Source organism: Phyllopteryx taeniolatus, chromosome 7 (assembly GCF_024500385.1).
Source record: "Phyllopteryx taeniolatus isolate TA_2022b chromosome 7, UOR_Ptae_1.2, whole genome shotgun sequence".
Taxonomy (NCBI): domain Eukaryota; kingdom Metazoa; phylum Chordata; class Actinopteri; order Syngnathiformes; family Syngnathidae; genus Phyllopteryx; species Phyllopteryx taeniolatus.
This window is the reverse complement of record NC_084508.1, coordinates 18969751-18986286: the sequence shown is the minus strand read 5'-3', so window position 1 is coordinate 18986286 and position 16536 is coordinate 18969751. Positions and strand designations below refer to the sequence as shown.

Sequence of the window (16536 nt, the reverse complement as noted above, 5' to 3'; positions counted from 1 at the left end):
AGATCCAAAGACACACCTTATGCAATAATATGTTGTGCGCAGCCACGTGGGGCATTGAGATGGTCTTACCTGGGCATCAGCCAGCATGACATCCTTGATGAGGGGCAGGCCCCTGGACTCTCCATTCTCCACACGAACATAGTGGACCTGATAGCCACGGATCTGACCGTGCTGCTTTCCTGGCATCAGTGAACGCCACATCACTTTAAGCGCAGTTGAGTTTAAAACCTCCACCTCCACTCGCCTTGGGGGGCTGCCAGGAACTACAGGAAACATATTTAAAACACAATGTAAAATGTATAGTCGAAGCTGTTTTAAACCAGACAAAAAACAAAATAATAATAATACTGAAACATTGAGAAACTCATTTGCAATATTCTTAGAAACTTGTAAATATACTCTGTCATCATATGTACAGGATGTATAAATATCACGTCTGTGTCATTTACAATAAAATTGACAATAGGCAGTTTTTATTACTTGGGCATGCTTTGGTTCTCATTCTTTGCACTCACTAATGCTTTGTATTTGAAACCAATACAAGCGTGTCTAAAGTTTCAGCTATATCAGTGGTGTACAGAAGGCTCAAAGTGCTGTGGTAATAGAAGTGGAAAGGATTTTGGAGAAACCAATGCCAACCATCTGGCAATGATTCTCACGTGGTGCAAAAGGCCCACATTTACTCATTTATCTGTTTTATAGTTGAGCTGCAGCGTCTGTCATTTAGTTTCCACTGACAATTTATAGTACTTGTTTTACTCATTAAATTTGCATACAGTCTTTTAATTTAATCTGTAACTAACATCAAACACATGAACCTTTTTTTCATGTTATAACCTCCGGAATTTAACATTTTGATGTGCAAAATAAGTAAACACCTTCTAATGCTCAACATGGGTCCATTATGACCCACATTCATTTCCCATGTTACCGGTACTTCATGCTGGTTGAGTTTTCAGTTGTTCTACCTTTATTTATGTATTCCATGATTGAATACTTCAAGTCGTCTTTAAATATCTGGTTTTTTATTTCAACAGATCATTATTCTCCAGGTTCTTATTGTATATGGGTAGTTGCTGATAATCTGATCAACTGTGCCCACTCCTCCTTTTGTTCAGATCTCTGTTGGATCTTCTCTGGTGTCTTCTGAATACTGTCATCCACTGCTTTTTTTATCTTGCATGGTGCCCGTAATAACAAGCACCTTCTTTATCACAAATGAATCAAAATTCTGAGCTATGTTTGATATTTACTCAAAATATTATTCTCTAAATTATAACCCCTAGGATGATGTATTTAATTTTACCTATTTTGATTAAAGCAAAATCAAAACAATATTTATCATCCATCAATCCATCCATTTTCTGTACCGCTTTTCCTTACTAGGGTCGCGAGTGTGCTGGAGCCTATCCCAGCTATCTTCGGGCGAGAGGCGGGCTACACCCTTAAGTGGTCGCCAGCCAATCGCAGGGAACATAGAAACAAACAACCACTCGCACTCACATTCACACCTAAGGGCAATTTAGAGTCTTCAATCAACCTACCACGCATGTTTATGGGATGTGGGAAGAAACCGGAGTACCCGGAGAAAACCCACGCAGGCACAGGGAGAACATGCAAACTCCACACAGGTGGGGCCGGGATTTGAACCCCGGTCCTCAGAACTGTGAGGCTGATGTGCTAACCAGTCATCCACCGTGCCGCCCAATATTTATCAAGGAATCAAATATATTTTAGTGAGGCATAGTATAGTTATCTTTCATAATTGATGATACATATTTTCCAAGGTAATGTTAGAACAAATGAAAAACAATACTCAGATGTATTGCATATGCAAAGGGAGCCCTACTGAGCTGTAAAACGTCTGAAACACTTTTTTTTCTTTTTCCTGAAACACAAATTTGGGTCGTTTCTGACCCATGAGTATAAACTTGATGGAGAAATATAAAAAAAGGGCAAACTCAAAATTAAGATTTGTGCCAAATAGCTATTCGAAGATATATGTGATGCTAGATATTTTCTGCATACTTGAAATAGTGAAACATGAAATAATATAATACCATATTAAAAGGGTTCTACGACAATCAAAAACAAGTTAAGAAATCCATACTAAATAATGAAATTAATTTATTGCACAAAAAAAAAAAAAAAAAAAAAAAAAAAAAAACTCACCTGGGGCACTTTGGACCCACGTTGTGCATTAAAGGATTAAGGAGGTTTTTCAATTGGATACAATTAAACATAGCACACCTTTTGAAAAATACATTTCTTTTGTGTCACACAATCCCATCAAGAGTCATGCTCAAGGATACAAGTAAAAATTATGAATAAGAAAAGTCATTTACATCACATTTACAGATCACTGTTGCTCCCCTAAACATAGAAAAACATGGCTTTACGGGAGTAAATCAATCATAAATGTTTAATGGTTTTGGCTGAGCAATGTGATTGTTAAAAAAAATAAAAAAAAGACTAAAGGTTAAAGGCATAGGGCGGCGTGGCGCAGAGGGTAAGCGTACGCCCCGCAATCAGCTCCCGAGCCCATGTTGTTGTTGTGTTCCTGGGCAAGACACTGCCCCTGGATGAATGTGGTTGGATGTTTGTTGGTGGTCGGAGGGGCCGTAGGCGCAGAATGGCAGTCACGCTTCCGTCAGACTGCCCCAGGGCAGCTGTCGCTACACAAACAGCTTACCACCACTAGGATGTGACTGAGGAGTTAATGAATAATGCATGAAATTGTAAAGTATCTTTGAGTGCCTAGAAAAGTGCTACATAAGTGTAATTCATTGTTATTATAATTATTATAGAGGTGGTACAACTATTAAACAATACATTTGGTTAATGATGTTTTAAAACCAACATACTAATTTCCCAAGTGTGACTTTAAGATGTTTCTTTACATATGCTTTTTATCCCACGTTCTGAATACATGAATGCGTGCTGCAGTGAAGACTATAAATTTCCCATTAGGTTTGAATGTGTGCTTGAATGGTTATTTGTCTATATGTGCCGTGTGATTGGCTGCCGACCAGTCCAGGGTGTAAGTCCAGCACACCCGCGACCCGAGTGTGGGTAGGCGGCATAGAAGATGGATGGATGTGAAATGTGATTTGTTTATATCATGGGACTATGTTAAAGTCAGTTTGTATTGCAGAAATGGCAATTTCTTAGGAAAATTATCATTTATTTTCCCACAATCTATCAACATTACTGTGAATGTCCATCAATCGTAACCAACCGGAATGAATTCGCGTTTACTACAAAACAGACATTTATGTACCGTCTTCATCGGTCCGGCAGATTAACGGCTCGCTTTCAGGGCCCGGCCCAACAACTGTGAAAGCAGACACAGTGATGCGATACTGGGTCCATTTATCCAACCGCTGCAGCAGCACCTGCTCTTCAGTGGCAGGCACGGTTGGCTCCTCCATTGGCTCCACATAGTCACCAACACCCTCTGACTGTTCCGCCACCTGGTAGTGCACCCTATACCCCGCCAGGAGACCATTCTGACTCTTCAATGGCGGGGGGCGCCAACTTACCAGCAATGTGGTGGAGCTGGTGCTGCTACACTTAATGTCTTGAGGGGGGGCTGAGGGCTCTGGTGAGGCAGACAGGACAGAAAGAAAGGCAGAGGGGAAAGAAGGTGGGGGTAGAGGATGGGTAAAGAGGGAGGGGGTGAAAAACAAAAAATACAAAAGATGGGAGAGATAAAGAAAATGATAAAAGGAAAATTTGAAACTTGGGTAATAAAACTATGAGAATAATTTAAACTCAGAATTGCAGGAACAAACAGGGATGCAAAGTTTGGATGTTAAAAAAAAACACCAAAAAAGAAAAATCAGGCAAATGTAAACAAAAATGGACAAAGTGACAAACATATAGTGTAATAATGAATCAAGATGCTTTAATGAACCTTCAAATATAAAGTAGAAGATTCCAAATTGAATTTGTCTAGGACAAACTAAACTGTTATTCAGTTTTTGGAATGTAGACCTTTAATCTTTAATAACGGGCAGAGGCATTCTCTAATACAGTACAACCTAGCAAGCACTGACACAGCCTGTGCTTGGCCACAGAGTATGCCTCGCACTGAGTGATAACATGCTTTAAAAGTTGGGTATTATATGAATAAAAGAACAGTTCCCTTTCTCGGCTCTAATGTTTTTTGTAACAATACACACCTATTACTGTATTAAGCACTGTTCATTATTACATTATGTGTTAGGAAATGTAAAAATAACAACTGCCAACACATGAAATAAGTACCAGCAGAATTTAAGTCATTCCACACACAAAAACTCAAATGGAATAAATCATGAACGTAAGAAGGGTACTGGGAGATGAATTTCTATATAACCCGTCACTCAAAAGAAACAGTTAATATTCAAAATAAGAACTCATAGGAAAACATGGGAAAAACAGAATACTCCACACAACCAGGAAAATACTTAACAAAAAAAATAATAACAATAACAGAAACTGTCTGCATCATACGTACCTGGCTCCCACAATCACTACATTTTCAAGACTTTCTTACCACCAGCCCTGGACTACAGCAAGTGCTACCCTTCATTCAAGTTAGAGGGATAACCATCCAAATCTTTGAGTCATGTATAGCACTTTCAAATTTGGGTTATGTAGACATACATTTTGGAGCTCCAGAGGTTCAGCATTTTGCGTTAGCCAGGGCTGCGTAATACTCATATATGTTTGGGCTGGAGGGTCCACAAGACTGTGAGAGGGGAGGCTATAGGCTTCTACGGTGGTGGAGGGGCACACAACACAGACACTGTTTTTTTGTTGTTGTTTAAATGAATCCTATTTCATATCATGTGCCTATGAATCTTGGCAAAGCTGTCAGGTTAGCTAAGACAACGAAAGCAAAGGCGAAAAGCCCCATACTGATTGTAAATCGCATGTAGTGTATTCATTCAAGGTTAATGACACTGTACATGGCCGCACTGTCAATTTTTGCAAACCAACTCCATTACCGACTGCATAAAATAACAGCCAGTGATGTTGGCAATCAGAGAGAGCCTTGTGGTACATAACAAATAGGTCAAGACCTCACAATCCCTTCTCTGTGTCCAATGGGCTTATTTCCTTTCGGTCTTACTGGATTTGGAGCCTTTCATCTTATTTCTACGACTTTTGTTGTATTTGCAAAACTCTCCACGTCAACAATGATTGCTCAGTCCTCAGTCTTTGTGATGTAGTAAAGAGGCTGTGAATGTGACAGTGCACAGGCTATCACCGTACACAGGCCTCCTCAAGACAGATGATGGTTTAAGACTGGCTGTGGCAGAGCTTTAATAAAGTGCATTAACCATGAACAAGACCAGCAGTAGAATGATGGATTCTAGAACGATATGAGAACCTCCACTAATGCTTCACTTGGGGGTCTTTTGAAACTTTCCTGGAAGTTCTATGCCAAATAATTTGTAACATATGCATTCCAGTGATTCTATTTGAACATGACACAAGGGAACCAATCTAATCAAAGCAGCTATGCTGGGAATATGATGTACGATTTTGAAAGTGTACCAGTTAATCACCTACGAATAATCCGTAGTGGCTACACAGAGTGATTGGGAGACACTACTTGACTGCTCACACTGAACGTTTGAGTTGTTGCTCTTCCACCTTAGTTCTGTAGATGTTGGTATCACATGTTTCAAACTCTGGTTTACTATCAGAATGAGTCAAGAAGATAACAGTTTTAGTTATCGGCGAACTGTTAAATAAACATCTTGACTTGACCTGTGTGGTAACGCAAAGAAATAGACGTACAGTATATATGCAACTGAAGCCATCATAACACAAGTCTAAACTGCTGTTCATCCACTGCACACCACACATTGACAGAGTTTGGTAAATCTAATCTGAATTTGGAGTTGGATCAAATTCTTAATTTAGCAATTAATAATAATTAATAATCTTTATTTTTTTGTAAATTTAATTCCTGAAACATCGGTGATTCATGCAATCGTCATACGAAGAAAACATGTCAAGAAGCTCCCAATCGCTCCTCGTGACCCCCCCAGTCGACAAATAACAATGCCTGACAAGACTTGAAATCAGCCCGATTCAAAAATGAGTTGGCCATTCGTAATCAGTCTTGAAACTGTCTTAATTTGCATCGTGTACATCCAGTTTAACACTTTAGCTATTCAGGCCAGCACTGGATGCACTGCAAATAAACACAGCCTTTGCATTCAGCGAAAAAGCACATCTCACAGTCTGCATGGGAAATGTGTTCTCATCAGCAGTGTCAATGAGCAGAATGGTCACATTTGGGGATCATTATAAAATTAATCTTCCTTGATTCCAAATGTCCATGCTGCACTTAAAACAAATGCTCCAATACATTTTAAAACCTTCCCTAATTACAGTAAGTGGGAAGGCTAAACGGCTTGTTTGGTTAAATATGGAGGATTTAGAATCCAGTGCTATAATTTGAGAGACAGCGCTCAACTGGCTGCTAGCAGTTCGGAGTTATAATCTAAACGCATAAAGACTAACAATCCAAGGCGATGGGTCAGAGCTCACAGCAAATCATGAAATTAATTCTGAAGCTATGAAATGGGATTCTTATCTGTGACTTTGTGGCCCTGTAGTCCGCTAACACCTACTCCCCGTGTCCAACTCATGCCCTATTACCCTGTATCAAAAATGGGTAAGAGCATGAGGGATGTTGGGAACCTTCCCGCTTCTCAAATTGTGGACCCCCGTCTGAACAGTCTCACATTAAATGGGTTCAGGATTTGGGCTGACTATGACACCTTAACCCATGAGGCCTTGTAGGTTCTGAATGAGGGCCACTGTTGTCCATAATATTAGACCTATTTCATTTATCTCAACATATAAGAGGCCCAAAGGAGCTATTTAAATACAACGGTTAAAAGGTAATTAGTAAAATAATTGACAGCTATAAGTACATATTCCCGACAAAGTGGTCCCCATGACAATAGCCCTGGGTGATGGCGCTTGCACTGAGCATAAACATTAACAATATGCAATAATTTAGTATTCGTACAACAGATAGTAGTACAGTCACTTTTGACTTGTCTGTCTTTGTTTATACTTAGTGGCGAAGGATTTCAGTCTGCCTGTGAATTCTGCATTTTTTCTGTGTTGTATGTCACTGACAATCGCTCATCAGTAATTTAAACATGAAACGTACAGTATATCCTCTATATGCTTCTCTCAAGCTGTGATGCATAGAGGTGCTACTGACCTTTATGGGAAAGCAATTAGCAGTGATGTCAGCTTAATATGATTGAACATACTAGCGAGTTACTGCTAAACTGAGAAACTTGCTGTGAGCTTTTAAAGTGAATTTACAATGAGTTATCTGGGAGGTTTTTGAGAATGGCAGAATGAATCCCTACAACCACAAAATCACTTACCTTCATGCATCCAAAAGATTTAATGTGTTTTCAGTTATATTTTTCCTCAGTTTTAGACTGTGATTGTTCTGACCTACAAAGTAAGATCCCAACGGGAATCCCTTGAGAGCTGACTGGTGAATCCCACATTCTCCCCTTAAACAATATTTCCTGAGGGAGTTGACGAGCAAAAGGCAGAAATGTATAGGTTGAATGGATAGAAAAGGTAGACAAAAGCACTACGAGAAATAAGCTTTGAAACAGTATGCAAAAAAATAAAATAATGCTAAACACATCAAATATGGACCAACACTCCTATGAACATTACGGTCATCCTTTCTATCCATTGTAATTGAGTAGAGAGGAGAACCCCCTTTTCTCAAATGCTGGCTTGGACCATTGCATGGTAAAGTTTTCGGCATGTATATGGCAATATGCTTGCAGCTGGCTGTGGTTGACTTAACAAAAAAAAAAAAAAACAACAATAACAACAAATAGCAGCAGACGACAGTTTGACGCAATGTCAAACTAATATCCATTTGAATAACCCACAAAATAACAAAAAGTAAATCAAATGAAGAAATGAAAACTTTTTAAAAGACCCAAAATACGAGGAAGGGAACACGATGTGAGCAAGGCCATTCCAAGGAGAGCGTTTGTTCCTTTGCGCAGTGGAACAAGTGGGAAAGACATAAGGTGGGGGAGGAATAGGCTGATGTAGGATGGAGAGTGTCTCCAGTCCAATGTGGTTGTGGTTAATCATTCAAGAAAAAAAAAACACAGCTGAGGAAATTGAAAACACAGTGACAGGTGAAGATGGACAAAGACACCCAAGAGACGTCAAGTGAGGAATGGAGCTGGAAGAACATAAAATATATTTTCATGCCTGTGCTGATCAACAATGCAGTGATAAGATTCATAATAGCACCCCTGAGGGTAGGAGTAAGTGTTGCATGCAACTGGCGCTCTCCTCGGTGAAGCTGCACTCTCCGTGTAGCTCTGCTGCTCAGAAATAAAAAATAAACAAAACAAAAAAAGAAAGCTGAAGTGGTTGCTTCAAAGTCCCGGTGCCCAGATTTTGGGGTGTGGGGCAGCCAATAAGTTGCACTGGTAGAAACAGAAAATGTGTTAAAGGATGTCTACTCTTTCACCGTGGCTCTCCTATGCACCAGTAATTGCAGGATCACAAATGGTGTTAGAGCGCATCAGAGCATTAGTGGTACTGTCCAGTTTATATATACTATTGTATTTTAATGTGACGTAAGTAACTTTGCAACAGAATATCAACAGAAAATTACTTTTGACATGTCATAACAGACATGTCAGGATAGTTTGTCTTTCATTGAGTAGATATGGGAGGGGTTCATAACATTTTAAAGGAGAGTATATCTTAAAAAAAGAAAAAAAAACACTACTCAAAGAGAATCAGAAATAAATGCCAGCTTTAAATCAAGAAAAGTGTCTGTTTTCAGTTGGGGTAGATTAAGGCCCATAACAGCATTAAAGGAAATGAACTACTCAGTTACTAATGATTAGATATAAATTGTCTATATTCACAAATGTCTTTAGTTGTAGGCTTTTGTTTTTTTGCTTTTTTTCATAAACTGTATTTTCTTCTAAGATGCTCAGTGAAATCATCTATGCAGACGTAGAGAGCAATTCCGCATGCATATGTTTGGATGACAGTTTTTTTGTTTGATGACCAAACTCTCAGATATCATTCCCAATTGTGAGCTAGTTCATAAGAGAACCATGGTGGGTGGATTCAGAGCAGAGTTGACATTTTTTGTGTCTTCATGAAGTGGATCAAAGTGCACTTGCTTATTAAAAAGAAAAGCAAAGAGAAACAAAAGTTGAAACTAGTAACACAACTGGCACACGTCAGTACACATATTAAGTGTAGAGCAGACTTCTATGCATCTGGAATCTCAGCAATATCATCCAATAAGATAATTCAGACTCTGCAAAGGTTGTAAAAACAGTCAGTCTAAATCTTTTTGTTAAGCCTAATTTAAACCAAATTAAGCATTTTCTAATTGCATACTGTATTAAATAAACAATGAAAAGTCAAATTCAAAAATATTAATTCATACAAATCACCTTTGAATTCTGATTATGTCTAAAAAGAAAGCATTGTTCAAAGTTGTTGCAGAATTCAACACTAGAGAAAAAACATCCCGAGTCAAGTGTTTGAGAAAAAGCTACATACTGGCTTGCAAGGTCTTCTGTGACATGTCATTGGTGAATGCTCCAATGCCCTTGTTAGAAATAGCTGCCAGGGAGAAGTGATACTCCGTGTTTGGTCGGAGACCTTCCACAATGTATGAAGATGTAGGTCCAAATGTTTTCTTGATCTGTCAATGAAAAACACATCATCAATGATGGAATAAGTACAGCTTAAACCCCTGCTAGTTTACTCTCCATTCTCTTTCTGCAAAAGGCACTGAAATTCGTACCTGAGAGCCAAAACTCCCCTCGGTGTAGCGAAGTTCATAACTTATAATTCCTTCTTTGTCAAAGGCTGGTTCCCAGATCAATTCAATGCTGGTATCAGATATATCCCCAACCTGAAATTTGGATGGCTGGCCAGGAACTGAAACAAACATTGGACAACAAATAACACCCATAAACAGTACATATATAAACATTTGTAAATATATACATATGCATGGCTGGCCAGGAACTGAAGGAAACATTGGAGGACAATAATCATCGTATATTTAAACTGTATTTATATGGGAATTTCAAATTAACCCCCACAAACAGCACTATATTCTGTATGTGTGTATATATATATATATATATATATATATATATATATATATATATATATATATATACATATATATATATATATATATTAGTGCTGTTTTTAAAGATAATAAAGATCATAAGAAAGATTTTCCAATCCTAAATACAGTACTTGTGATGTCTTCTTGCCCCTGTTCCTTTTAGCCCTGACAGAGATCTCTTCAGAATCAGACTCATCTTTATTTGCCAAGTATGTCCAAAAAACCCACAAGGAATTTGTCTCCAGTAGTTGGAGCCTGAGCCAGGCCTGAAGAGTTGTTTGAAACGCGGAAACAAGGCGAGGTGGACCGAGTTGGAAGACCAACTCGAGCAGTGGATTAATGAGCAAAGAACAGCCGGGAGAAGCGTCTCAAGTCACCATTCGACTGAGTGCAATAACTCTGCCATGTGCAGAAAGTGAAGAAGCTTGCCATCATTCCGGGAGGCGTTGACTAAGGAACTCCAACCGCTGGACATCCGTGTAAACAGGGCGTTCAAAGTGAAGTTGCGAGCGGGGTGGAAGCGATGGATGACAGATGGCGAACACAGTTTTTCTAAGACTAGGAGGCAGCACCGGGCGAGTTACGGCACAATTCGTGAATGGATTGTGGATGCTTGGGCTAACGTGTCTGCTTGCACTGTTGTTCGAGCATTTGTAAAAGCCGGCATAATTTCTGAGGAGCCGCATGGCAAAACAAGACTGACTCCGACAATGACACGAGGCAACCTGGCGTGTTGGATGGAGAACTTGCCCAGCTGTTTATTTCGGATACAGAACATGAGGACTTTGATGGATTTGTGGATGAGAATTGATAAAAAAATAACGTGAGTACATTGTTAAATACTTCAATAAAGTACAACCGAACTCAGTTTAGCTCCCGCTGTCTTTTTAAAAACATTGTTTTAGCGTGCATGCATGCTACCGTATATTTTAAGATAGCATATGTTTTAACATGCCTGCGCCCAGTAATACGGTGCGCCTTATGTATGTGTTAAATACAGAAATAGACCCCGTAACTGAGACTGCACCTTTTAATACAGTGCGCCCTATGATCGTGAAAATACGGTAGTTGTATTAGGTAAATGGACCAATGTTCAGTCGATGTCGGCTCCTTCTATCATTGTGAAGCAGAATTACCAAGTGCTGGATAGTTCACCCACTAATCGGGAAAGTGCTGGGTTCAGTGTCGTGAGACAAGTGAGATTTACCCTGCTGATGATGTAATTGCAAGAGTAATTCTGCATCATTAAAGGGGTCCTAAAAATACCCGAACACAAGGTAGTGTAAAAAAGAACAGCAGTTTCCCAACCACAGTCGCCCACCTAGTAAAATTCAAGCCTTATTTTCTTACCTCCTTGCAGCACTTTCACGTGGATTGGCTCTGAGAAAGGCCCATCACCTACTGAGGTAAACGCTAGGACTTTGATGGCATAGGTCTCTTGAGGAACCAGGCTCTGAATTGTGGTGATAATGCTGTCCTGGACATTATGAATCTGCCAGAGGCTCATAGGCTGGGAGTCATCCATGGTGTAATAAACCCGATAGCCCTTAATCTGCCCATTTGGTTCCTCTGGATCTTCCCAGCGTACCATCATGGTGTTTTGGGATATAATCTGGGCCTGAATGTTACGAGGTGGACTGGCAGGTGCTTGTTCGCCAGTTCTGGTTTCCACAGGTTCACTGGGAGGCCCTTGACCAATTGTGTTGACGGCTGAGACTCGAATTTCATACTCTGTGTTGGGGTAGAGGCCACCAATGCTATAACGTGTAGTGGTGATGTCGTCCACTGTCTCATACTTGCTTTCTGGGGACTTAGCACGATACTGGATGATATAGTAAGTTACTGGGTCAGGGTTGCCAGAGTCCCAGGTGATAGTCACACTAGTGGCCGTGGTTTCAGTAACCACAGGAGTACCTGGAGGCTTCGGAAGAGCTGTTATGGCGAAAGGACAAAAGGCTGTTAGTGATTAAAGAGAAAACCTTCCTAGGAACATGGTTAATTATTGAGATACCAGAGGAGAATTATAAAATCTAACCCATAAAAGTGCATTTTGCTAGACAATGTTCATAAACCTCAGAGGTTCCCTTCTCAATGAGTGTTATCTCTTACATTTGACAGTGATCTGTGCCACAGCTTCAATGATACCAAGGCTGCTCATGGCCACACAGGTGTAGTTGGCTGACTCACGGACGCCGCTCAGTTCAAGAACATTCCTACCCACAGGCATCTCATCCTCTGGCGTCAAGTCCTCTGAATTCAACATCCACTTGACGTAAGGCATCGGGGACCCCACTGCCACACATGTTATGTTCACACTCCCACCAGGCATAATTTCTTGACTCGTTGGTGGAATGGAGAAGCGAGGAGGCACCCGTCGGACTGGGAGAAGGCATGAGGAGGGGAGAGGATGACAAAGAGGGCAAAGAGAGTCAAAAGAGAAAGAGAAGTAACAACATAGGTCGATGAAAATGGACCCTTTTCGTAGAGGTACTTAACACAAAAAAAGTTTAACATTGTAATGGGAACAAAACACAAAATAAAATAAAAAAGACTTCAAAAACTTAAAAATATACAAATAATAGGAAAGGAACTAAACTAACAGAACTGCTTCAACAACAATATAGATTAACAAGAAAGCAACGATTCATAGCAACAAGGTTCCATTGACCAATATTTGACCCATCACAGCACAATTATAGACACAAAAATCTATTACGAGTTTCTCATCTCTGGAGCTGAACTGCGGTACATAATCAACTACAGCATAACCTGATCACAGCCTATCAACGTGTGAAGAAATAGGCCTTGTAATAGTACTATCCCATAAGGCCAACATGGCAACCTGGTACTTCCTGTCCACTCAGGCACTCATGCCACAGAGGAAGTCAGCCATTAGAGGCTTCTCCCATAGCACAGGAAGTGTACGGTTACTGGGGTCTAGGAATCTAAACATATTCTAGCACTGATTTTCACTCGTCACCTAATCTAATTAGAAACCTTAAAGATGAGAAACTTTAATCAGATTTTTGTGGTTTAGGGTAGATCCACTGGACAAAGCCTTATTAAGATCTGACACGGTTCCATTGATAGATGCAGCTATCAGTTTCACAGACAGCATGCATAAATAGATTGAGGTAAATTAAGGATAAATGATAACAAAATCAGATATAAAAATTGAGATAAAATGCATAGAGGAATATAACTGAAGGGTCGCTAGCATGCCCAGACAAAAGACGATTGGAGAGCAAAGAAAATACAAGATAGAGGATAAAGCATTAGAGAAGTGGATAGAACAGAGGGGAACAGAGGAGCAAAGAGTTAACAGAAGAAAAGAGTGGGGAGGTTTGGAGAAGGGTAAGGGGTGGGGGGGTTGGGGGGGTAACCCACTTCGATAGTGTGTAAACTTTTTTCATCAGCTAATGTGACTGGATGTGATGGTGGCACATTGTCACATCGCAGTCCCAGTTAAACACAAAATAAGAAGAGTAACAAGGTGTGTGCAACAAGTACGTATAAAACAACTCGAGTTGTTGTGGCAAGAAATTCTACACTCTGACACAGTGTTGGAGTCAAGAAACAAAACTGGATCCACAGGGAGTAGAAATCCAGAGAGGGAGGGAGAAAGTTGAAAGAAGGGAAATGTTGACGAAGAAGGGCAGAATGAGAACAGAAAGAAAAAAGTATAACTCAAAGGGAGAGGAGTTGAAATGAGGAAACAACAAGTTAATGAAGGATGACCTCTGATGCATCTGATACAAAATGCACTGTGTAGGTGTATATAAGTACATATACGGTTTGTATTTTTGTGTTATTAGAGTAGAACAATCTAAATGGTGTGCATGATAGGCATCCCAATAAGCACTTGACAGATAGGGACACAGAAAAGGGAACGTAAATAAGGGAGCACAGAGTTTATACCAAGCATGGCTTTCTCTTTTTACAGTAATTAACACAGGGTGAGAAACTAGTGATGGGGTGAGATAATTGCTTAACTACTGTTCACACATTGCTCTATAAAAGGTCCAAGTCAGTACTGTGAGTACCTTTCCTAGAATATTTGAACACATGGGAGGATTATCTTTGCACATGCCAGGTGGTTCCGTAGCCCATTCTCTTTAGCCAGAGAGAGTTCATTTTTGGTACATCACTGAATTAATATTTTAAGAGGATTTGAAGAGAAAGCTAACTAATTTCGGATTCAAATTCAAAATGAAACTTACAAATACAGATAGTGATGCTGTAATTCTAAAGTTGGCAACCTTCATACTATTTTATGTCAACATGTTTGTTGGGATGCAAAGAAGGTCAAAGAGAGTGAAGAAAATTTGTACAAATGTAAGAGTAAAAAATGATGAACTAAATGAAAAAGCTGAGACAGACAGACAAAACAGCACACAAAAAGACAGAGGTTGACAAGCAGATAGACCAGTGGACATATCAACATACTGTACAATACGCATAGGGTTAGGGTAGGGTTATCATAGAAAGGGAGGGAGGAAGAGGGCATAAGTAGGGAGATAGAATAAGGAGACTGTGATTCCAAACCAAAGCAAAAGACAGACCATGGCTCAAAGAGGGTTTGAAGGTCTCACACATTGGGGCTTCAAAGCAAGAGTTAACTACAAGAGGACAGCCTTAAACATAGCACCTGAGCGTGCAAATGCAACTTGGGAACTCTTGGGGTGTTTGTCTGTGCAGTGTGCGTGCGGGGGGTTCTGATTTGGCTATGGCGATTAAATGGCCTATTAAGGCCATTTAAGATTGCGTTTAAAACTATGGAGTTCATGATGACTGATTGGGGCATTTTGACTAATCTCAAACAGCGCATGGTACAGACATTGGGAACTGTTTTGTACTAAAATGAGCATTTCATCTTTAGGTTTGTTCATTTTTAAAATGATGGTGACAATGTCTTAGGGATTTGAACAGGCTTTTAATAATCAACATGCTAAAACATAATTTGTGCTTTAAGTAAAACACAAAAGTAATTAAATTAACTGAGTTATAGAATCGCTGATTAAACACCTTAGTCCACTAAATTTTCATTTTATTCTCTGTTCTGTATTAAAGCACTCATTGCACTACTTCATAATAATGAAATTTAGGCATTACCTTTGAGGAAATGCCCATTTGTTGTATACAAAATTTTAAAAAAGGCTTTAGGTTTAGAGTTTGAAAAAAAGTTACAAAAATATGTATTTCACAGTGTAAGAACCTAAGCACTGGGACATACAGTACAATCATTTTTACTTTTATTTAGTTAAAATTGATTTCATAAACTTAAATAATAAATAATTAAATAAATTGAGTTGGGTGAACTTAGTTCAACATAAAACCACCATATGTTGGCAGCATTCTGCAGTAACTTTACAATCAAATTTGTCAAAAACAATGCCTTTAAAACAAAGGTGAAAGGGCAGCCCATTCATCACACAGACATGCATGGGTGTGGCAAGAGTGACATACAGGTGTGCCCCCATCCACTTGGGCTAACACCAGAGAACTTAGTACAATCCAAAAATGTCACACCAAGCCCTTTCAAGCATGCCATCAGTACCCAAATACAGGAATATTCCAGACACACTGACAAATGATGGGTGACAAAGTAAAATGAACAAATCCACAACAAGAACTAATTCTGCACAGTTCCACAGAGAGTACTGAAATGCACCTGTGCATAGTAGAGTAATGCAGCAATACTATTTAATGTTTATTTTTTCCCCAGCTAGGTTTTGCGTTTCTATTAATTTGGTCTCCAATTCTAAGAAAAGCATAGGACAAATCTGTTTTCTGCGGACATGCTAGATCAAATGTGTCTGATCATGCTCTTCTCTCCCAGGGGCTCAGGTCAGTCAAATGGACTGGGAGCTGCTAAGTGAATGAGGCTGTCTCAAAGCTATTGCTACATGAATATGAATCAACATTGGAGAGATAAACATCATCCACCAAGTTAAAATCCATGTTTCCACCTTGAGAGGTACAGTTCAGTTCAGTATGCCAAGGCTAAAACACTGATCCCTGGGTTTGTGTTTCCTGATTTGTCTTGTTTTGAAGAAGAAAAAAAAAAAAAAAATCCAAAACAAATCAAAACAAAGAGCTAAGACTTGTCTCTTTTTCTGAATCCACTTTGTGTTTTAAAATGGTGGATCTGTGCTCTTCCTCGTCCGTTCCCATTGTCAGAAGATTATTCACTGTTGAACAAAAGTGCAACACTGAAATGCTTCCTCACCACTACCGTACTGTATCAGTGTTGCAGGTATTATAATAAATAATGTAATAAATTGAGTGAGAAAAGTGTCTTGGTACTGCAGGTATTATAATAAATAATGTAATAAATTGAGTGAGAAAAATGT

At 39.4% G+C, this 16536-nt stretch overlaps 1 protein-coding gene across 12 annotated transcripts in view; it reads right to left on the bottom strand.

Annotated features, from left to right (window-relative positions):
* ptprsa (protein tyrosine phosphatase receptor type Sa) overlaps window positions 1-16536 on the bottom strand; it is a 295610-nt gene that overhangs the window by 68928 nt on the left and 210146 nt on the right. For 10 of the 12 annotated variants that reach the window (XM_061778242.1, XM_061778230.1, XM_061778234.1 and 7 more), the window contains 6 exons: window positions 12293-12562; window positions 11534-12115; window positions 9848-9984; window positions 9601-9745; window positions 3281-3601; window positions 70-263 (listed from right to left, as the gene is read on the bottom strand). In XM_061778242.1, coding sequence (XP_061634226.1) covers window positions 70-263; window positions 3281-3601; window positions 9601-9745; window positions 9848-9984; window positions 11534-12115; window positions 12293-12562 — 1649 coding nt within the window. The remainder of the gene's footprint in view (window positions 1-69; window positions 264-3280; window positions 3602-9600; window positions 9746-9847; window positions 9985-11533; window positions 12116-12292; window positions 12563-16536) is intronic. The other 2 variants (XM_061778240.1, XM_061778241.1) reach the window with 1 other exon arrangement.